Source organism: Oncorhynchus tshawytscha, linkage group LG01, assembly GCF_018296145.1.
Source record: "Oncorhynchus tshawytscha isolate Ot180627B linkage group LG01, Otsh_v2.0, whole genome shotgun sequence".
In the NCBI taxonomy this organism is placed as follows: Eukaryota; Metazoa; Chordata; class Actinopteri; order Salmoniformes; family Salmonidae; genus Oncorhynchus; species Oncorhynchus tshawytscha.
In genome coordinates, this window is record NC_056429.1 from 40,133,685 (window position 1) to 40,157,527 (window position 23,843).

Consider the following 23,843-nt stretch of genomic DNA (forward strand, 5'->3'; position numbering starts at 1 on the left):
GCCTATCCAGCGTGCGGGGCTTCTGAATCAAGTGCACCTACAGCCAACGGCGCAACAACAAAAACGTTTGTTTTTAAAAGGGAGCACAAGCTTTTCTACAGAAATGTTTGGCGACTGACGAGGAATGCCTTGAAGATCGACCAGTCGATCGCCCGGTTGGTGATCACTGCACTAGTGTATAAAAATATCAACCACAACATCTGTTTGTTTAACTTTAGATTTTAAAACCAGCTAAAAATTGGGTCAACATTTATTCATTCAAAATTATAACAATTTCTACCACTGAATGCCCTAAAAACGCTTGCAGAAGTAGGGCTACTCACTCATCGCCAAAGCTCCTCTCCACAGAAGCACTTGATTATCTACGCATTAGGTTACAAACACGATTGAGAACATAGGGTTGTCTGTGCTACCAGGCTCCCCTTGATAATTGAATAACTCACTGACAGATTGCATCAATTTGACCCATTGACTCAAAAGACCATGACAGGGCAGTGGCACACATCAAATTACAAACAAGACCAGGGTTTGGGGATGGGGTTTAGTTGGTGTTGCATTACATCCACAGATTTGGAGTTAAGAGGACAAAGTGAGGTTTTTGGTTCATTAAAGAGCAGCAAAAATGGACTGGCCTAAACCTCTGTTAGAAACCACACCATGAGCACAGGAATTTTGTCAGGTTTATCAGATTATATTGTGAATCTTGTCTTTTTTCCCCTGTGATATTCCCCCTGGCTTCGCCATGGCTGGAGCACCTCATCCTGACCACAGCATATGGAAAATCCCAGGTAGCATTGCTAGAGACCGTTCTACGCACCTGGAGCAACAGGCCCAGGCCAGACCGTGTCTGACTAAGCAGCAACACACAGGTGTCAGGGCCGAGAGCTACCATCCCATAGCCACATCTCGGGATTTATTTACATGGGCAGATTACTGTTTTGACTGGATTCACATCACCTAGCTGTGTGGTCAAAGAGGTCTGACCAAACACAGATTTATATCAAAGCAACACCTGAATTAAATGAGAAATTAGCTAAAATGCCAAGTTAGATTTTTTACAGCTTGTAAAATAATATGAGTCAACCTAGAATGTTGCATTTTTTTAACATTTTTTTTTTTTTAAGGGAAACGATGAAAATACATTTTGGCATGAAATGTTTTTGTGGGATAAATCAGAAACAAACCGACCTCAGCCTCAAACCAGAAGACAGAATATGAGCTTTCATTCAGTCCACTCATTAGAAGTACACCACAGCAAAGGCAGGAGTATTTAAAGACATCAAATGTAAAATAAAATGGATAATGTGATATTGTGAGGCCAATGAGAAAGAGAGAGAGAGAGAGAAAAAGAAAGAGAGAGAAAGAGAGAGAGAGAGAAACAGAGTGAACAAAACAAAAACAGATAGAATGAGAGAGAGAAATCGTGACAAAGGAGGCTCCGGGGATCAGAGCAGGCCTGAAAGCTGGGTCTCAGTGGTAGGATGAAGAGCAGTGGGGAGATGAAACACAATTTGGGCCGGGCCCCCTACTAACCAGAACTATGGGGCCTGCCTCTGAAGTAACCCCCTGCATCACCACCGTCACCACATGTCTCACAGCCACCACTGTAGTATAGTCGGTTAGCCATTTGTTGATCAAGAGACAATACCTTCAAAAATTAACAATACAAAACAATGTTTCCCATTACAGAAGTAGTCTGGGTTATATTTCAAATAACACAGATTCATTTTCTGGGACATTTAGAAAGGTTTATAAAAAATTAAGTATCAATCTGTAATGGCATGCTATTGTGTATAATACACTTTGTATTTACACAATAACTACACAGTCTACAAAATGTGGAAGCAAAATTAAGGTAGCCTAGTAATTTCAATCCCATCTATAATTCAAATGTACAACTATCAAATAAACAACCCATCTAATTACTGGTGTTCTCATCATAGCCTACCATCAGGCAAAGAGAAAATAAGTATAGGCCGAACAATTCGTTTAAAAAATTAAAAAATCCGGCTAAAATATATTGTTTTTTATTCAAATTAACGGCATATCGAATGAATTCATATGTAGCAGTGTCATACTATTCATTGGAATAGGAGCCGTGGTGACAGGAGGGGGAAATGTGAACCCAGTGTTTGAAGTTCAAAGAAACCCTCTTCCTCCCCTCTCCATTCACACACCAATTTGAGTGTTTTATGATATAGGCCGCCAAAAACATGTCAAGTCAATAACAAGGTTCTGAGAAGATAATGCGGCTAACCAACGTCGAAATCCTGCCAGCAAACCACGTTATCAGAAGAATCGATCCTCTGACCCCTTCAATTAATCCTTCCTGTAAGCGATAAAGGTCCAGATAATGTGTCCCAAAACCAACTACTTCAAGGTGCTGTTCCTGTTGTTACACAGCAACACTGTCAATATCCTTCAAAGAGAAAAGCCTTTCAGAATGGTTGCTACTGAGCCATTCAAAATGCAAATATACCGCCAGCTAAGAAAGAACGCGGCTGTAATAGATATAGTTTTGACGGTACATGAATTACATTTCTGACAACAAAGTTACAATAGTGTAGCAACTAAAGATAATGCAAAAAATAATTCGCCGATTGTAGATTGCAAATGAACCGATTCATGATACAATGCGCAATGAGGACCACATACATATATTTATATATATATAAAAAAAGTATGTTGTCGAATGAATTTTTTTGTTATTGTCGAATGTTGACAGAAATCGAAACAGAAAATTGGGGTTACCTGCATGGTGAAGACTCCAAGCTCCTGCGAGGACAGTTTTTTCATTTGTACGGCTAAAACTTGTGCCTCCTCCAAGATCGAAAACTCCGTTTCAGCGCCACAAAATCCACAACATAGAAGCGACAATACTGCCACAGAGCTCCAAAAAACAGCCATGAAGTTACACCAGTGGAGTCTCGAGCTCTTATTCCAAACCGTGGATGGAATTCGTGTTAAAATCACGGATCCTTCTCCCCCTACTCGCCTCGCCATATGATGGCTGGTGTAGTAGTCGAATAGGAAACTGGAAATTCGCTTCGCAGCCCTGAGGAAAAACTTCAAGGGAACTATTTCACAACTTCGTAGCTATATACCTGGCCTTAATTTCAAGACGAAATTCCTCGACTTTAAACGACGACATCAATTCATATTTTGGAAATCCACGAAGGTAGGAGAATACAATCCATAAAAGCGCTGATAGATGTGCATTTCTGTCCATAGATCCTGCTCACTCCGCACCAACTCCAGTAAAGCGTAAGCCCCAGAATCACAATGGGGGTGAAAGTAGGAGTACGGGAGCAAAACAACGGCATGGCGCTTGAGTTGGGAATGGATTGGGATTGTATTTGGAGAACGATCTCCCAAAAACAATATGCTGGACATATGATCTACCAATAGCTGCTGTACATCTGTACAATCAACGTAGTATTTTATTAAACAACAAACCACAGTATAGACAAACACTGTGGAATATCGTTTTAATTGAAATGTTCATCAAGCAAATATAAATGACATAGGGCTAAAGCACTTTTTTACGTGCTTTAGGTTGACTGCTATGTTACTGCAGTAATGGTGGATAGTGTAGTCTTTTGACGGCAGAAAAATAAGAATCTCTAAAGTCGTCCCAGGTGAGGGAGGACCAACTGGCTGCGCAGGAGCCTTACCTAGTCGGTCTGGAACTCACCAAAAGGCTCCATTTCTCATTTGTGAAATTGAAACTAGCCAGTAAAACCAGGACCGGAGTCTCCCATAGAACATACTGTCTTCAGTGTTCATAATGTAAAGCAAGTAAAACCGGGGCCGGAGTCTCCCATAAGAACATACTGTCTTCGGTGTCCATAATGTAATTCACAGAACAGACACACCAGGTTCTAGGCTACTCCAAATACTATACTGTATGTCATTTAAATTATCTCTGTGTTTTATTCTATGCATGTAACTAAGATCTGATAATAAGATGTGACTGTGTTTGGAAGAATATGAGTTTCTAATGACTGTGAAGTCCTGCTCAGAGTAATATACATTTCATGTGATCCCATCCAGTTGTTGACCTCCAATCAGCAGCCACCTTTAAAAAGGGCCTTGCTCTGTTCCAAGCCCTGATTGGAGAATAGTACACATGAGCGTAAAGTCGTGTTCCCCTGCTTAGACGTTGCTGACACATGCCAAATCGTACAATACCTGGATAGGTATTTTGCGTATCAGCTAACCGCATCTTATGTTACATCAATTTGGTGCCCGTCTGGCGACTGCACAGTCAATGACGTGTCACGCAACCATTGGTTGATGCATGCAACGTCTGAGCAGGGGAACGCAACTTAACCATGACCCAGCTGAGGTCTTTTGGGGCATTCATGTGCTCATGGAAAGTAGGAAACTGAGAAATGGGAAATCCTAAAATCGAATTGTGTTCAAGTGCTTTTCAATTCCAGTCCCATATTGCTAATGTGGGACTAGAATGTGATGTTTATATGTGTATAGGACTTTTATTGTGACATGCAACCATACCGGTATTCTAATTGGCTCCTGTATTAGAGCGAGGGCTTCTTGGTAGAAGATCAGTCAGAGCCGCCATGATGTAGTGTGTGGAGGTGTCGCCATTGCTTCTCCCCTTATTTATTTTATATCCCCTCATGAGTTTTGCAGAGTCTCATCATTCAAGTTTGCAGTTTAATGCACTGATGGCGCATTGTCAGCTTCTTCAACTACAAGACCTATAACCAATGGCCTTAAAGTAAATTTATGGTAAATCTGGACTGAGCTCTGCATTTGCCACATTTACTGCGATGTGGCTTCTGCAGAAGTCAGGGCATTCATACTTCTTGCGCTTCGTAGAGCTGTTGTGAAGGAAGTTGTCAAAGAAGTGAGTTTGTGTTTTAGTGCCGTCAACCAATCATGTTAATGCAGAGCTATATGGCGCTATACGGAGCCCTCTGCATTGTTACAAAATTTGGGAGGCGCACAGCGATGCGGTACAGAGCTAGATTTGACCTCCGCAAGACTCCGGAGGCTCCGCAATTGCGTACAATTCCATACAGAGTCTCTGGACAGCATTGCTGGATCAAGCATAAATCGGCTATAACACTAGTAAAGTTAGCTAGTGTGCTTAACATTGACAAAAGGTCAAACTAGCTCCACATTATCCATATTGATAAGTGTGTAATTGTCAAAAACAGATTTGTGGTCATCTTTTGGTTAAGAAGTTGAAAGGTCAGTGGTGAAACGTCACAACTCGGCAACTTGGGTAACAGGATTGTCTCTGAGTTTCCCACTTGGAATTATGACTTGGAGGGTCATCCAACTGAAACTTCCCAGTCAGAACTCCGAGCACCCGATTAGCCTCCTCCCTGTCATTGCTGTTTCTTTGCATAATGTATTTTCAACAATGAAGCCATGTCTTAACCAGGATTTTACTTTAGGCTACTTTATTACATTTAATCAGCATTTCTGTAAATATGCCAGATTAAGCCTGCCGGCTAATTTTCAACTCTAGTCTCCTCTTTTGCCCTTTAGTCTGGAAGATAAAAAGTAACACTGACCAGGACTGGGTAGCTGGCACAAATATGGTGGATACTCTATTTATAAGTCTCCAACATTTTGCTCATGTACAGTAGCTACCATCCTTGGTCAGAGGTAATGAGGGAGGGGAGGACGTTTTTCACTCTATCCGGATATACACTCTTAGAAAGAAAGGTTGCAATCTAGAACCTTAAACAGTTCTTCAGCTGTCCCCATAGGAGAACCTGTTGTGGAATGTTCTGATCAAGTGAGAGAGGCTTTGTCATTTCTTCAAACAATCATCTTTATTCAATATCGATTAATTATTGCAATAATGAGGCTGGTCGACCCCACACCCTTGAGTGTTGGACCGAGTAACCTAACCTTTACACAAATGCAGAGTATTATATATATAGCTGACACTAAAAATGCTTAGTCGTGATTGGTTCCACTCATCCCATGCAGATTGGGGCATCATAAACCACTCTGGGTTCATCCGGTCGTTATCTGCACGGGGTTGTTGTCTTAACCCCACCCTGATTTAGTTTCCCAGATGCAAGGATGATTTTGAGACAATGAGGGATTGATCTACTGCTAAACTATCCCTAGTAACACACATTCTTGTCTATGAAATGCAGTCTTTAACTCATTTGTCAGCTCAAGCCATTTCTGGTGACCATATGCCCAGATTAGCTGCAGGGAACTAGAGTGGAGACCATAAAAACACACACTAGTAGGACAGAAATGTCTTACTATTAGTTAAGTATGAATTGTTAACCATTCATAATCAAATAAATCAGGTAAATAAGTCATTTTCCTCTCACAAACCCTTTTGAAGAACCCTTTTTGGTTCCAGGTAGATCCCTTTTGGTTCCAGGTAGAAACCTTTTTGATTACATGTAAAAAAAACTTTTCCACAGAGGGTTCTACATGGAACCCAAAATAGTTCTACCTGGAACCAAAACGGGTTCTACTGTAGCTGCAATCCTATAGAGATGGCCAAAGAACCCTTTTGGACCACTTTTTTTCTACGAGTGTAGCCTGGAACTAGCCTCTCTCCCATTCCCAGTGATCTGATTAGTGTTTGCCTGCCCCGGAGAAGTAGAGAACTCCCAGCCTCAGTCCCAGCCTCAGTCCCAGCCCCACTCCTCAGAGCCTGCTGTGGGAGGGCCAGAACCAGAGCCAGGGGAGTCAGCCGGTGGGCAGATGGAGAGCACAGACACGCAGCATGAATGAGACGTCTGTTTGTGTGTCCTTGGCCTGAGAACCTGTCAGATGTTTTCATAGTCGTAAAAGATGCTTTTAGACACTTCTAAACAGAAGGATGTTTGCTGAAGAAGGGTCAAATATATGCACAGTGCATAAAAGCCTATATTTTAACAGTAAACAAACCATGGCGAAATATCTGTCCATTTTAACAAAGGCAGTACAGGAAAACATTTCTCCTCTCCTCCTCCTCCCTCCTCTCCTCATGTGTCCAGGCCACAGTGAGGAGACCTCATCCGAGCTTTAATGTCAAGGAGAGGTGTTTATTAACGGAGAGGATTAGAACATAGAGTCAGACAGCTCTCTGCTTCACACCTGCATGGGGAGAGTGCTACAGGTGCATTCTCAGTGTGTGTGTGTGTGTGTGTGTGTGTGTGTGTGTGTGTGTGTGCATACGTTAATGAGACAATCGATAGCTATTACATTCAAAGTAGCCATATTAGTTTTAAGGGTAATATAAACAAAATAACTGTGGTGCACATTAATGTTATAAGTGTATGGTTAAGTGTATGGATTTTGGTCCATATCGCCCGGCTCTAGCGTGCGTGCATGCCCACGTGTCTGGGTTCCTATGAGCATGTGTATGCATCCCATGCCTGACTTTGCACTTCATAAATTGGCAGTCAGCACTTGAAACGATATCAAAGCGTTCTTACCGCCTCTGTTTCGTAAAAACCTGAGGGATTGGTCTGGAGAAACGTGACCACTCTCAAATTCATAGACATAGCTATGGATGGACTGATCATCCATCATATCAAAATGAACGTTTTAACCTTGTTTTGAGGCTATGGGCTATATTCTAACGCAATGGTAAATGTCACCGGGGGTGTGTCAGAAATATTTTTGCTATTTTCACAACCAGAATTATGGGTGCAGTAGCTGGCGGAAGTGCCAAAGGCCTGGGTTTTTGATGAAGTTTGTTAAATAGCCTGCCCCATATTTGCTAAATACTTTGAACATGTTTGCAGTCCACATTGTTCTAGTTGCATTGCTTCAATATGAACGTACATTGTTAAACATAGGCTATAGCGTTCATACTGATATAGGAGCTAGGCTTACTGTAAATTGCGATCTGCACATGGACATCTCAATCGCAGTCAATAAGCAAGATTAAATTCACTAGGCTATTGATAAGGCCTAAAAAGACAGTGAATAATTCAAATCACATTCTCATAAAAACAAAATCACTTGTTTTAGATAGGCTATGTATAAATACAGTCACATGTACCATAATTGTGTATAATACAGACAAGGCAACTTAAACTATGGAGGGTTTTACGCACATCCAAACTTTTTACAGGAGCTGGATAAAGATCCAGAATAAAGACAAAGGGGTAATGTCCACTCCGCGTTATAGCCTACTGCTCGCAAAAGTAACGCTTTATAAACATCATGGAACCATCTTACAGATCATATTTGCACTTCTCCAGATATAGCAGATGATATTGCATTGCATACGAGCCATGTACGTTCTCATCACAAACCCACGGGCAGTGAATCTTTCTCATAAGTTTGATTGTTTTCCGTAAAATTAGATTTAAAACCCAATCTGTTTTTTCAACAACAATATTTCTACGCATGATGGTCATAAATTGCATTTCTCGTTCCATGAGCATAAGGCAAGCAATGTAGGGCTAAGGGTTCTTCAGCAGGAGGCATGGATGTTTGTCCTATCCATTGAATATAGTTTATTAAATAGTAGGGTCTTGATTAAAAGCGAAACGAGTAGCTCTCGTCGTTGATAAACTATATATTGATAACCAGTTGTTCAGAGACACAAAGACTACACCATGGTTATTTTAAAAATGACAAAGTTCTCATAGATGAGGAAAATAAACACAATTCTAGCCCGGTTATGGATTGGAATAATACAATGACAAATATAGCTTTTCTATATATCTTCACATATAACTAATTGAACACACAAGCACTAATTCAACATAGTGAAGATAAAAACTAAGTAAACAGAAAGCACAGTATGTGTGGATGGTGTGGTGGTGTGTTTATTTTGATTTGTTATGTTTGTAATTTGAGTGAGTGAGTAATGAAATGGTTGCATATCCCAGAGCCAATGTATTGCTGTGGGCCAGGGTATGAGAGGGCTTTCAATGCTGTTCAGATGATGGATATACTTTTATAATGAATTATACGTCTTATTTATTTATTGTCCTATCGTGGTGGAACAGTTTTAAAATAGATGATACATTTGATTTGTTCTTGTCCTATCATGGGGAACTACATTTTTAAAATAAATTATATCTATTTATTTATTTATGATCCTATTTTAATGGTACGGTCCATGACCCTATACCCTAGACACCCACCTGAATGACCCAGATACTAAGGAGAAGTCCCTAACTGTTTTATGTGCATGCTGTAAGCGGTCTGTATGCAGCCAAAATGATGGTCAGAGACCAAGAGCAGCACTGCCCCCTCAAGATTCTGAGCCTGCTTGGCAGAGTTGGTCCTGCAAAGCCAAATCCCCCTAAAGGGAGAGCATACTACACAAGGAAATTCTCAAAGCTGCTAATGAGAACCTCGACGACCTTGTACCTAGTGGGGATCCTGGGTGGGGTGCCCCCACCCAGGCAGTGGCAGTGCTGGCAACACTAGCTGCAGTAACCCATGGGGGGGGGGGGACCCTAGTGTGACCCTAGTGGCACAGAATTAAAGTTGGACTGCATGGAGATGCTTGGGAATATGGTCAATACGGGTGACAGTATTGTAGGGGTTTTAGGGTAGAGGTGTACATTTGACCTCCATCATCTAGGATGTGACAATGGTAAATACAATCTCTCAATTTTTGCCTATTTTTTGTGCGGTCTTGCAGGCCTTCTCATGCAGCTGCAACTGCATTTGTAAATCAATACCTATCTTGAGTTGGGCTCTGGGGTAGTGCAATTGTTGAGTAAGGGAGCTTATGGTAGTGTGGGGGTATGGGTTGAGTGTGTGTGGGTGTATGTGTGTATCCCACAACTGTTGCGAAGGAGTAAAAAATGTTAGGGACAATAGAGGATGATCCACAGCTATATATAATACAAATTGAGGTGAGGGCGATGGAAATGCATTTGGCAGTTAATCTACTTCATTTCGGTAAATGGCACTGTGTGCTCTTTTCAAAGGATGGATCCCAGTCGGTTATGGGTTATGGGATACAGGAGGTCGAGGGTGGTCTGCCGGGCATTGGGATGACAACCCAACTCGGGATGAGGAGGGCTTTTAGCGGGTGGAATAGTAGGGACCAATTGGAGGTTTACTTCGTAGAAATGCAAAGATCATGGTACAGCTACAGTGGGGCAAAAAAGTATTTAGTCAGCCACCAATTGTACAAGTTCTCCCACTTAAAAAGATGAGAGGCCTTTAATTTTCATCATAGGTACACATCAACTATGACAGACAAAATGAGGGAAAAAAATCCAGAAAATCACATTGTAGGATTTTTTAATGAATTTATTTGCAAATTATGGTGGAAAATAAGTATTTGGTCAATAACAAAAGTTTATCTCAATACTTTGTTATATACCCTTTGTTGGCAATGACAGAGGTCAAACGTTTTCTGTAAGTCTTCATAAGGTTTTCACACACTGTTGCTGGTATTTTCGCCCATTCCTCCATGCAGATCTCCTTTAGAGCAGTGATGTTTTGGGGCTGTTGCTGGGCAACACAGACTTTCAACTCTTGAGATCTGTAGACTGGCTAGGCCACTCTAGGACCTTGAAATGCTTCTTACGAAGCCACTCCTTCGTTGCCCGGGCGGTGTGTTTGGGATCATTGTCATGCTGAAAGACCCAGCCACGTTTCATCTTCAATGCCCCTGCTGGTGGAAGGAGGTTTTCACTCAAAATCTCACGATACATGGCCCCATTCATTCTTTCCTTTACACGGATCAGTCGTCCTGGTCCCTTTGCAGAAAAACAGCCCCAAAGCATGATGTTTCCACCCCCATGCTTCACAGTAGGTATGGTGTTCTTTGGATGCAACTCAGCATTCTTTGTCCTCCAAACACGACGAGTTGAGTTTTTACCAAAAAGTTATATTTTGGTTTCATCTGACCATATGACATTCTCATCCAAATGCTCTCTGGCAAACTTCAGACGGGCCTGGACATGTACTGGCTTAAGCAGGGGGACACGTCTGGCACTGCAGGATTTGAGTCCCTGGCGGCGTAGTGTGTTACTGATGGTAGGCTTTGTTACTTTGGTCCCAGCTCTCTGCAGGTCATTCACTAGGTCCCCCCGTGTGGTTCTGGGATTTTTGCTCACCGGTCTTGTGATCATTTTGACCCCACGTGGTGAGATCTTGCGCGGAGCCCCAGATCGAGGGAGATTATCAGTGGTCTTGTATGTCTTCCATTTCCTAATAATTTCCTCCCACAGTTGATTTCTTCAAACCAAGCTGCTTACCTATTGCAGATTCAGTCTTCCCAGCCTGGTGCAGGTCTACAATTTTGTTTCTGGTTTCCTTTGACAGCTCTTTGGTCTTGGCCATAGTGGAGTTTGGAGTGTGACTGTTTGAGGTTGTGGACAGGTGTCTTTTATACTGATAACAAGTTCAAACAGGTGCCATTAATACAGGTAACGGGTGGAGGACAGAGGAGCCTCTTAAAGAAGAAGTTACAGGTCTGTGAGAGCCAGAAATCTTGCTTGTTTGTAGGTGACCAAATACTTATTTTCCACCATAATTTGCAAATAAATTCATTAACAATCCTACAATGTGATTTCTGGATTTTTTTTTCTCATTTTGTCTGTCATAGTTGAAGTGTACCTATGATGAAAATTACTGGCTTCTCATCTTTTTAAGTGGGAGAACTTGCACAATTGGTGGCTGACTAAATACTTTTTTGCCCCACTGTATATAGACACTCAATCATCATGTTACTTTTTAATGGTACATTTACAAACATATATTTTGATAAAAATAATTGAAAGTTGTGTCTCATTATGATAGGTGGTGAAATAAGTATAGCCGGTTACAATTGTAAGGGCCTAGCAGATAATAAGAAAAGACAATCAGTATTTACCTGGCTAAAAGAGAAGGAATATAATATCTATTGTTTACAGGAAACCCATTCAACAGTTTTAGATGAAGTTATGTGCAAAAAGAACTGGGGGGCGAAATATATTTCTCCCAGGGGCAAAGAAATTCAAAAGGGGTGATGGTTTTAATTAACAATAATTTTGATCTAAATGTGCAAATTGTCCAAACAGATCCTCAAGATAGATGGATTATTTTAAACATGTTATTGGACAATAAACAGATATGGCTTATTAACCTATACGGTCCGAATAATGATGATCCAAGCTTCTTTGAAAATTTATATAAGAATTGATCCACTCTACAAGCAACACTAGACTCTATTATTATGGTGGGAGATTTTAATAGGGTCTTAAATACCTCTATGGACCGGAAAGGAAATCGCACTACAAACTATCACCCTCAGGCACTTAAGGAAATCATGAATGTCATGGATATATTGGAATTAGTGGATATATGGAGACTTAAATACCCTGACCTAGTGAGATATACATGGCAGAGGTTTAGTCGCCTTGACTACTTTTTTATACCATTCTCTCTGGCACCAAAAGTTTAAAAAGTGTTGATAGGGGACAGAATGCGGTCGGATCATCACATAATTGGCATATATATGACTCTTACAGAATTTCCATGTGGGTGAGGATATTGGAAATTTAATCAAAGCCTACTAGATGATAAATTGTTTAGAACTAGGACAGAATAATGTATAACTGACTTTTTCAGACATAACATAGGTACAGCAGATCCCCTTACTGTATGGGACACTTTTAAATGTTCCCTTAGAGGCAATGCAATTCAGTACTTATCTATAAAACAAAAGCAATTTAGATCAAGAGTCCATATTAACAAAGGAAATTGAAGGACTAACAGTATAGTTAGATAGCAATAAAAACGGTACTATAGAGGTACAGAATAAGAAATGGAGGAACTTATTCAAGAAAGATCTAGTGTAATATATTATAATAATAAAGCGAACTGGATGGAATATGGGGAAAAATGCACCAAATTCTTTTTCAATCTTCAATATAGAAATGCTACCAAAAACATGTATTAAAACTTGTTACAAATGATGGAGTCACGCATGATTCACCAAATTATATTTTAAAAGAGGAAGTAAAGTACTTTAAGAATATGTTTTCATTTCAGGCTCCTCCATCTCCACTAACTGAAACTAATTGTATGGATTTTTTTCCTAATAATAATGTAAAATTAACATCTGTACAGAAAGACTCATGTGAAGGCCAAATTACAGAGGAGGAACTGCTTGAGGCAATTGGGGCCTTTAAGGATGGGAAAACTCCAGGGATGGATGGCATACCAGTGGAAGTATACAAAACTTTTTTTTGGGGGGGGTAGCCTAGTGGCTAGAGCGTTGAACTAGCAACCAGAAGGTTGCAAGCTCAATTCCCCGAGCTGACAAGGTTCAAATCTGTCGTTCTGCCACTGAACAGGCAGTTAACCCACTGTTCCTAGGCCGTCATTGAAAATAAGAATGTGTTCTTAATTGACTTGCCTAGTTAAATAAAGATTTAAAAAAATAAAAATACTCAAAGGACCATTATTGGCTTGTTTTAACCACTCCTATATAAAGGGTAGATTATCAGACACGCAACAAGAAGGTCTGATATCATTATTACTGAAACAGGACCCAAGTGGTATATATAAAGACCCAGTCCGTTAAAAAAATTGGAGACCACTTACACTTCAGTGTTGTGATGCAAAAATCCTAGCAAAATGCTTGGCACATAGAATTTAAAAAGTATTGTCAGATATTATTCATCCTAATCAGACAGGTTTTTTACATGGACGATACATTGGAGATAATATAAGACAAGTACTGGAAACAATAGAACACTGAAATATCGGGGACACCAGGCCTGGTTGTCATAGCTGATTTTGAAAAGGCTTTTGATAAAGTACGACTGGAGTTTATATATAAATGCTTAGAACATTTCAATTTTGGAGAATCTCTTATAAAATGTGTTAAGGTTATGTATAGTAACCCTAGGTGTAAAATAATAAATAATGGCTACATCTCAGAAAGTTTTAAACTATCTAGAGGAGTAAATCAAGGTTGTCCACTATCGGCATATCTATTTATTATTGTCATTGAAATGTTATCTGCTAAAATTAGATCAAACAATAATATTAAGGGATTAGAAATCCATGGCTTAAAAAGAAAGGTGTCATTGTTCACTGATGATTCATGTTTTCTTTTAAAACCACAAACAAACAAAAATAGTTAAGATCTTGCTACCATGGAAAGGAAAATACCTGTCTATTTGTGGAAAAATCACCCTGATTAACTCTCCGAAATGGCTGATGTTGAGAGATAGATGGGAGGGGTTGAATGGAGCTGAAGGGTGGGACTAATAACAAGATAAACAATGTAAAGCATACGGGATCTGTAAAATGTATATAGGTTCGGAACATTTGTGAAATAGCATAGTTACAAATAGAAATCAAACTGGATGGACATCGGAAATAGAGGAATGACCAAGAACAAACGAGAGAACTATTGTAAAGTAGACTGTGTCTGTAAAATGTGTATAAGATGTATGGATTGAAGGTAAAAGCAGAAGTGTTTATTAGTTTACTCCAATTGGGGGATCGGCGGTAGGGTTTGCGGGGAATAATAATAAAGGTATATTTAAAAAAAAAGTATGTATGTCTACATAGGTATGTGAATGTATATATGTATATATGTATGCATGCGTGTATGGATATATATATTTACCAACAAAAATATGGGGGAATGGAAATGATGCAGACAATTACATTGGAAGCAACATTCTTTCCACAATATTAAGCTGATCCACCCCTTAAAAAAGAAAAAAAGAAGAAAAAAGAAAAGAAAAAGAAAATAGTAGCGTCTTAAGGGGTAACTAGCCCCCCCCCTAATAACAATGTGTAATTGCTGACACAAAAAAGCAACGTTTGGAAAAAATTGTTATGTGCATGAAGGTCATGCTGAGGTGAATAAACTATAAAGGGGAAACAAATGGCTACAGTTTACACTTTTTTAGGTATTTAATTTAATTTATGTAACCTTTATTTAACAGGGATGGGCTCATTGAGATTTAAAATCTCATTTTCAAGAGCGTCCTGGCCAAGATAGGCAGCACCAAGTCATGAAACAACATGAAAAACAACAACAAACAACATGAAAAACTACAAGTAATCTAGTAAAAAAACATAGAATTCACAAGAGTATAACAATATCAAAAACAGCAAATTAAAAACATTGACAGGTCAGGGAATCAGCCTCAAGATCATTCATCAATGATTTTAAAATACCAATCGGTACAAGTTCTTCCAGTTTAAAAGTATTTTGTAAGGCATTCCAAGACGATGGCACAAAAGTCCTTCTACCAAATTCAGTTCGGACATTTGGAACAGTTAGCAGGATAAAGTCCAGCGAACGAAGAGAGCACCCACCACATTTCTGAACAATAAAAATGCCCAAATAAAAAGGTAGTAAACCCAAAATGGCTTTGTAAATAAAAGTATACCAGTTTCTAAGGCTACGAGTGACTAGAGAAGGCCAGCCAACCCTGGTATACAAAGTGCAGTGGTGCGTAAGGGTTTTGCAGTTTAAAATACATCTCAAAGTGCCGTGGTAAAGGGTGTCCTTTGAGCTCAAACACTGAGCGGAAGCATTCATATATAAAATATCCCCATAGTCTAGTAAAGGCATAAATGTAGCTGATACTAGCCTCCTTCTGGCTTCAAAAGAAAAACAGGCCTTATTCCTAAAAAATAAAATCCCAATTTCAGCTTCAATTATTTTGTCAGTTGTCGAATATGCAATTTAAAAGAGAGGCCGTCATCAATTAACATTCCAAGATATTTATATGAGGTTACAATCTCAATCTCATTGCCCTGACAGGTAATAATAGGTGAAAAGTTCAGAGGTTTATTTCTGTCTTTAGAAAACACCATTAGTTTAGTTTTGTCAGTATTGAGGATAAGCTTCAATTGACACAAGGTATGTTGAACAGTATAAAAAGCAGTTTGCAAGTTCTTGAAAGCTTTTGTAAGAGACGAGGCACAACAGTAAATAACAGTATCATCAGCATAAAAATGAAGTTGCACATTTTGGACATTTTTGTCTAAATTATTTATATAAATAGTGAATAAGAGAGGACCAAGTACAGAGCCTTGGGGCACACCAGTACAGACAGACAATTTAACAGACATACGCCCATCAAATTGAGTGCACCGAGTTCTATTTCAGTTGTTGTTTATAATTAATAAAAAAATATATCAATTGGATTATAATATTGGAATGAAATAACTAATAACATTTAACATTGGAATATAACATAACATATAATAACAATAACTCATAACTTAACTAATTAATTCAGTGTAACATTGATGTGGTAATTATCTTATGCTCTGCTATTGCATGATTCTAATTTGTACATATGTCACAAATAAAATAATAAAATAAAAAAATAAAATCTCCAGTAAAATTGGAGCACAAATCTTGAGCCCACCTCCTGCAGTACTCACGCCTAATCCAGTCCCTCCCTGTGACTGAAAACAGGGGGAGGGATGCCAATTGAAAAGCTCTCCCTTAAAAACTTAGCTAGCTATCTAGCTATATCACATAAAATGCTGTGTAAAATAGCTAAAAGGCTATAAAGTTGCATTAACAGTAAAGCTATCAGTGACTAGTGGAAACATTTACAACTGCAATTAAGTTACTTTATCTTTTTTAATGTATTTTACTTCAGACGATCTGGCAGTAAGGTTGCTAGCTAGCACTCCTAGCAGCTTATGCTAAATAGCTAGTTGGCTAGCATTTACTGCTAGTGATGTTTCAAGCTACCAAGTTAGCATAAACTAGCGCTAACTGGAATGATCATTGTCTAAAGGTAGAAACACATTCATAACCATTAACGTAACAACATATTACCACTTTACGCAAATGTTATAATATTATGTTATAATGGTAGCCTACCATCACCTGATATGGCCTGTTAGTGACTTTACCATGTGAAAGGTAAATAAATGAACAGGTAAATAGCCTAGGCTACAAAGAGATTCAGCACCAAAGACAGCAATCAGAATTCTGTTGTGTGGTGCCAGGACAACAACCTCTCCCTCAATGTGAGCAAGACAAAGGAGCTGATCGTGGACTACAGGATAAGGCGGGCCAAACAGGCCCCCATTAACATCGACAGGGCTGAAGTGGAGCGGGTCGAGAGTTTCAAGTTCCTTGTTGTCCACATCAACAACAAACTATCATGGTCCAAACACACCAAGACAGTTGTGAAGAGGGCATGACAAAACCTTTCCTCCCCCAGGAGACTGGAAAGATTTGGCATGGGTCCCCAGATCCTCAAAAAGTTCTACAGCTGCACCATCGAGAGCATCCTGACAGGTTGCATCACCTCCTGGTATAGCATCTGACTGTAAGGCGCTACAGAGGGTAGTGCATACGGCCCAGTACATCACTGGGGCCAAGTTTCCTGCCATACAGGACCTATATTATAGACTTTGTCAGAGGAAAGCTCATAAAATTGTCAGAGACTCCAGTCACCCAAGTCATAGACTGTTTTCTCTGCTACCGTACGGCAAGTGGTACCGGAGCGCCAAGTCTAGGACCAAAAGGCTCCATAACAGCTTCCACCCCCAAGCCATAAGACTGCTGAACAATTAATCAAATGGCCACCAGACAATTTACATTGACACCCCCTCATTTGTTTTGTACACTGCTGCTCCTCGCTGTTTATTATCTGTGCATAATCACTTCACCCCTACCTAGATGTACATATTACCTCAACTAACCTGTACCCCTGCACACTGACTCGGTATCGGTACCCCCTTTATATAGCCTCGTTATTGTTATTTTGTGTAAATTGTCTATATTTTTTACTTTAGTTTATTTGGTCAATATTTTCTTAACTCTTCTTGAACTGCACTGTTGTTTAAAGGCATTTAAATAAGCATTTCACGGTAAGGTCTACACTTCTTGTGTTTGGCGCATGTGACAAATAAAGTTTGATTTGATTTGAATTCCCGCATTTTGACAGATAGGTCCAACAGATGAAAAACAATAAGCAGTTTATTGTAATAACTTGATGTTCCTAAACAGGCTTCCTACAATCACTGACACCTTTCATTCAATGGGCATTGCACATAGGCCCAATGAGTCCAAACTTTTCACAGAATCTGCATGGAGAAAAATGATGTCCAATCGAAAGTAAAAACGTGAATGTCTGTTGACTGTTTTGTTGCTCATGATATTTTAATAAAACAGGCTACTGATTAGGCTACTGAGCACCTCATCCGGCAACATCGGTGTCATAACCAACTGCGTTAATGCTAAGACCAGCTTTTGTGAGTCTTAAATGTCACCAGTAGCGCTTCTTGAAATTGGCACATTGGCACACGTTTTTAAGGACACACCTGAAATATGTCCACCCCTCCCACTTCAGCGCAAGCGAGCTGATATAAGACAGGTAAATTACAGAGCAAATAGCAGAGCGCTGGCTAGCAGAGGATGCTGTTGACACGAGAGAGAGAGAGAGAGAGAGAGAGAGAGAGAGAGAGAGCTGCTCCATTGTGGATTCCAGTGAATCAGGGATTGGATTGGTCCAGTGGATGGGCTAGGCACCAGACAAATACCAAAGCATGTCAGTGCATGCTTATTGTTGACTAGAAGACAGTTGAAAAACATGTCTGTTTTGACACATCGGACGTACGCACACACACTTAACCACACACCCTTATGGGACACAGCACAAGTGTGTGTGTGAGTACACCTTAATAAACACCCTATGCCTAATTAGCCAGTACTATCGCTCCAAGACCGGGCCACATCAAACACAGTGACACACAAACACACATATTCGACAAACACACGTGCAAACACACACACACGTGCACATGCATACACACAAATACATTAAACAGAGCACTGTGGATCGGTGTGCTGTCACATGCTGGGGTCTCTGTGTGATGTTCCCTGCACCAAGTTCACACACATATGAGCAAACACACACGTGATGACACAAACACGATTATCCTCTGGTCTAAGCCCCTTTACACACAGAGACCTCACTTTCTCTCTCAGAAGAGAGACAAACATATGAAACACAGACAGACAGACAGACAGACAGACAGGCAGACAGGCAGGCAGGCAGGCAGGCAGGCAGGCAGGCAGGCAGGCAGGCAGACAGACAGACAGACAGACAGACAGACAGACAGACAGGCAGACAGACAGACAGACAGACAGACAGACAGACAGGCAGGCAGACAGACAGACAGACAGACAGACACACACAATGTCACACTAACAAGCTGGAGGTTCCACACTCTACTCATTGGTAGTTGGAACACACATGAAACAGAAATGCCAGCCTGCCTTTGAATTGCTGCTACAGTAAGCAGCAGTGATCTACGGTACATGGTTCGAATAGCAACCATGTCATAAATGTTTGACAGGCAATTCAAATATGCCTTTCACTATTCATTAATACTTCGGAGTTATTCGCTACTGACAGGTTATCAATTGGATAGTTTTCAGACAGCAACACACTACCTAAGTACACTCTTAGTCGAAAAAAGGTGCTATCTACAACCTTTAAAGGGTTCTTCAGTTGTCCCCATAGGAGAACCCTTTTTGGTTGCAGGTAGAACCCTTTTGGTTCCTTTCTACCTGGAACCGAAAAAGATTATCCCATGGGGAAAGCCGAAGAACACTTTTGAAATACTCTTTTCTAAGAGTGTAGTGTATGAAACACTAATCCTAATGCCTGGCTGGCCTATCTTCTCAGATGACTGACGAGTCGTTTATTTGGGGGGGAAATACTTCATTACACAAGAAGCCAGGGAGGGGTCCTCATTAAGGGGGAGGGATTTGTCTTGTAGGATTATCTCATTTGCATAATGTTAATTATCCCATGCGGCTACAAAGCCACCTGGTTGGGGAAGATAAAGGGAGAGAGACAGAGAAAGAAGTGAGAGAGGGAAAGTGTGGCTGATTAGCACGGGATCCTAGAGTCGTGAATACATTAACCGGATCCGAGGAGTGGAGAGACGGACAGGCAGGCAGGGAATGGCAGAAATAACTGCTCTGCTCATCTCTCTCTTTCTTTATCTCTCTCAATTACATTTCAATTGCTTGAAGTAACAATGTACTTTGGAGGTTATTCATGAACAATATCAACAATAACATCATAAAAGAATATATAATTAAGATAGTCACAAACAAGACAATCAGTAACAACAATAATCAAGATCTTTCTCTCTCTCTCTCTCTCTCTGATCTCTCTCTCTCTCTCTCTGTCTCTCTCTCTCTGACCTCTCTCTCTCTTTCTCTTTCTCCCTCTCTGTATCTCTGTCTCTCTCTCTCTGTCTCTCTCTCCCTCTCTCTCTCTCTCTCTCTCTCTCTCTCTCTCTCCCTGTCTCTCTCTCAATTAAATTTCAATTAAATTTAAGGGACTTTATTGGCATGGGAAACATATGTTTACATTACCAAAGCAAGTGAAATAGATAATAAACAAAAGGGAAATAAACAATAAAAAATTAACAGTAAACATTACACTCACTGCCTCCCGAGTGGCGCAGTGGTCTAAGGCGCTGCATTGCAGTGCTAGCTGTGCCACTAGAGATCCTGGTTTGAGTCCAGGCTCTGTCGCAGCTGGGTGTCGACCGGGAGACCCATGTAGTGGTGCACAATTGACCCAGCATTGTCCGGTTTAGGGGAGGGTTTGGCCGGCAGGGATGTCCTTATCCCCTTGTGCTCTAGTGACTCCTGTGGTGGGCCGGGCGCACGGTTACCAGGTGTATGGTGTTTCCTCTGACACATTGGTGTGGCTGGCTTCTGGGTTAAGTGGGCATTGTGTCAAGAAGCAGTGTGGCTTGGTTAGGTCATGTTTCGGAGGACACACGGCTCTTGACCTTCGCCTCTCCCGAGTTTAGGTTGAGTTATGTATAGTTTCTGGTTTGCTCTAGGGCAAACTAGATGGAATATTTATTTGTGGTCTTAGCTACTGGACCTTTCTTAGAACATCATTATTTTTGTCTTACTGAGGTCTGACAGAATCTGTGCAGAAGATCTAGGTGCTGCTGTAGGATCTCCTTGGTTGGGGACAGAAGCACCAGATAATCAGCCTAGACATTTAACTTACGATTCTAGTGAGGCCGGGTGCTGCAGACTGTTCTAGTGCCCTCGCCAATTCGTTGATATATCTGTTCATATTGGGTGGGGCTTAAGCTGCACCCCTATCTCACCCCCCGGCCCTGTGGAAAGAAATGTGCGTTTTTTTTTGTGCCAATTTTAACCGCACACTTGTTGTTTGTGTACATGGATTTCATAATGTCGTATGTTTTTCACCCAACACCACTTTCTGTTGATTTGTATAACAGACCCTCATGCCAAATTAAGTTGAAAGCTTTTTTGAAACGTACAAAGCATGAGAAGACTTTGCCTTTGTTTGTTTGTTTGTCAATTAGGGTGGGCCAGGTGACTATGTGGTCTGTCGTACGGTCATTTGGTTAAAAAATAAAAAACAATTTGACATTTTCTCAGTACATTGTTTTCGCTGGGGGAATGTATGAGTCAGCTGTTAATGATAATGCAGAGGATTTGACGCATATCCCCCGGTAATTATTGGGGTCAAATTTCTTTCCACTTTTGTGGATTGGGGTGATTAATCCTTAGTTCAAAATATTAGGGAAGATGCCAGAGCTGAGGATGATGTTAAAGAGTTTAAGTATAGCCAATTGCAGTTTGTGGTCTGTACATTTTATCATTTAATTTAGGATACCATCAACCCCAAAGCCCTTTTTGGGTTGGAGGGTTTGTATTTTGTCCTGTAGTTCATTCAATGTAATTGGAGAATCCAGTGGGTTCTGGTATTCTTTAATAGTTGATTCTAAGATTTGTATTTCATCATGTATATGGTTTTGCTGTTTGTTCTTTGTTTGTAGAGCCAAAAAGATTGAAGTGTTTTATCCAAACCATCTCCATTTTGGATAGATAACTCTTCGTGTTTGTTGTTCTTTGTTTACCAATTTTCCCAGAAGTGGTTATATTCTATAAATTCTTCATTTACATTGAGCTGATTTCTGACATGCTGTTCCTTCTTTTTCCGTAGTGTATTTCTGTATTATTTTAGTGATTCACCATAGTGAAGGTGTAGGCTCAGGTTTTCTGGGTCTCTATGTTTTTGATTGGATAGGTTTCTCAATTTCTTTCTTAGGTTTTTGCATTCTTCATCAAACCATTAATTGTTGTTAATTTTCTTAGGTTGTCTGCTTGAAATGTTTAGATTTGATAGGGAAGCCGAGAGGTCAAATATACTGCTTAGGTTTTCTACTACCAAGTTTACACCCTCACTATTTCAATGAAACCTTTTGTCCAGGAAATGGTCTAGAAGGGATTGAATTTGTTGTTGCCCAATTGTTTTTTGGTAGATTTCCACACTATTTTCCTTCCATCTATAGCATTTCTTAATATTATTCAATTCCTTTGGCTTTGATGCCACGTGATTGAGAAGTGGTTTATCCTCTACTCCTGTTCAAGTAGAGTGTGATTTTGCTGTGATCTGCAAAGGGTGTCAGTGGACTGACTGTGAATGATCTAAGATACTCTGGGTTGATGTCAGTGATAAAGTAGTCTACAGTACTACTGACAAAATCAAATCAAATCAAATTTATTTATATAGCCCTTCGTACATCAGCTGATATCTCAAAGTGCTGTACAGAAACCCAGCCTAAAACCCCAAACAGCAAGCAATGCAGGTGTAGAAGCACGGTGGCTAGGAAAAACTCCCTAGAAAGGCCAAAACCTAGGAAGAAACCTAGAGAGGAACCAGGCTATGTGGGGTGGCCAGTCCTCTTCTGGCTGTGCCGGGTGGAGATTATAACAGAACATGGCCAAGATGTTCAAATGTTCATAAATGACCAGCATGGTCGTATAATAATAAGGCAGAACAGTTGAAACTGGAGCAGCAGCACGGTCAGGTGGACTGGGGACAGCAAGGAGTCATCATGTCAGGTAGTCCTGGGGCATGGTCCTAGGCTCTCCTTATGGAGTCTTGTTAGACCTTTATCATTATCATGGTGTTGTGACTGCTTGTATGCTCCATTGTTACCTCTACCAACCCAGCTACAAATGTAGGATCTTAATTTGAGCCAGTTTGCTACAGCAGGAAAATAATCCTTCAGCAACAGGAAATGTGAATTATTATGTGGATTATAATTCATAGATTTTTTTTTGTAAGGGTGGATCCATTTGGAAATGTCTGTAACATCATATAAATATAATTAATAGAACGGTTGTCACTATTCAAGTCAATGATGGCATAATGGGTGGCTGGTGGCCATTGCGAATGTAGCCATAGGAGCAACCCACAAAAAAAAATTGCGATATGGGGGAGGTGAATGGGCAGGGTACAATATATGCAAATAAATACTTTAGTATTTACTATAGTTAAAATAAAGTGAAGTGTTTTTGAGGACACTAATGTAGTATTTACTACAGTGTTTTTTGTGTGGGTAATACTGTATGTAGTATTTACTATAGTATTCTACAGTGTACTACAACATTCTATAAGAAAGTACTATACATGATCGAGGGATTCTACAGTGTGTAGTATAGTATTCTACAGTTTACTATATAATTATATAGTAAGTAGTGTAGTATTCTATAGTAAACTGTAGTATTTGTTTATGTGGGAAAGCGGGAAGTAAAAGCAGGAAGTAAATCTGTGCCCATCAGTCTGTGGTGTGATTTGTTGAATTAAATCAACTGACATTACAAGAAATACATTCCATTGTATGAGCCACATCAGTTAGCATCATTTGAAAGAACATTCCACATTACCATGGAAATGATTGGCATCACAATACCAGGCAGCCATTGCGAGTGTACCCATGAGTAGTAAAATTGCCAGTGTTAGAGGCTCCAAGCCTGTTCTATTAATTCTGTTTTTGTCTTCCTCAATATCCCAGTCTAGAGATCCGTTGTGACAGTTAGACAATTTCTCAAAACCTCAGAGGACACCAGGACTTAA

The 23,843-nt window shown here is 40.2% G+C and overlaps 1 protein-coding gene across 1 annotated transcript in view; it reads right to left on the reverse strand.

Moving 5' to 3' along the window:
• LOC112238731 (VWFA and cache domain-containing protein 1-like) overlaps positions 1 to 3,284 on the reverse strand; it is a 93,368-nt gene extending 90,084 nt beyond the window's left edge. The window contains 1 exon segment of the mRNA XM_042321351.1: positions 2,752 to 3,284. Coding sequence (XP_042177285.1) covers positions 2,752 to 3,003 — 252 coding nt within the window. The 5' untranslated portion in view covers positions 3,004 to 3,284.
• Positions 3,285 to 23,843: the final 20,559 nt, after the last annotated feature.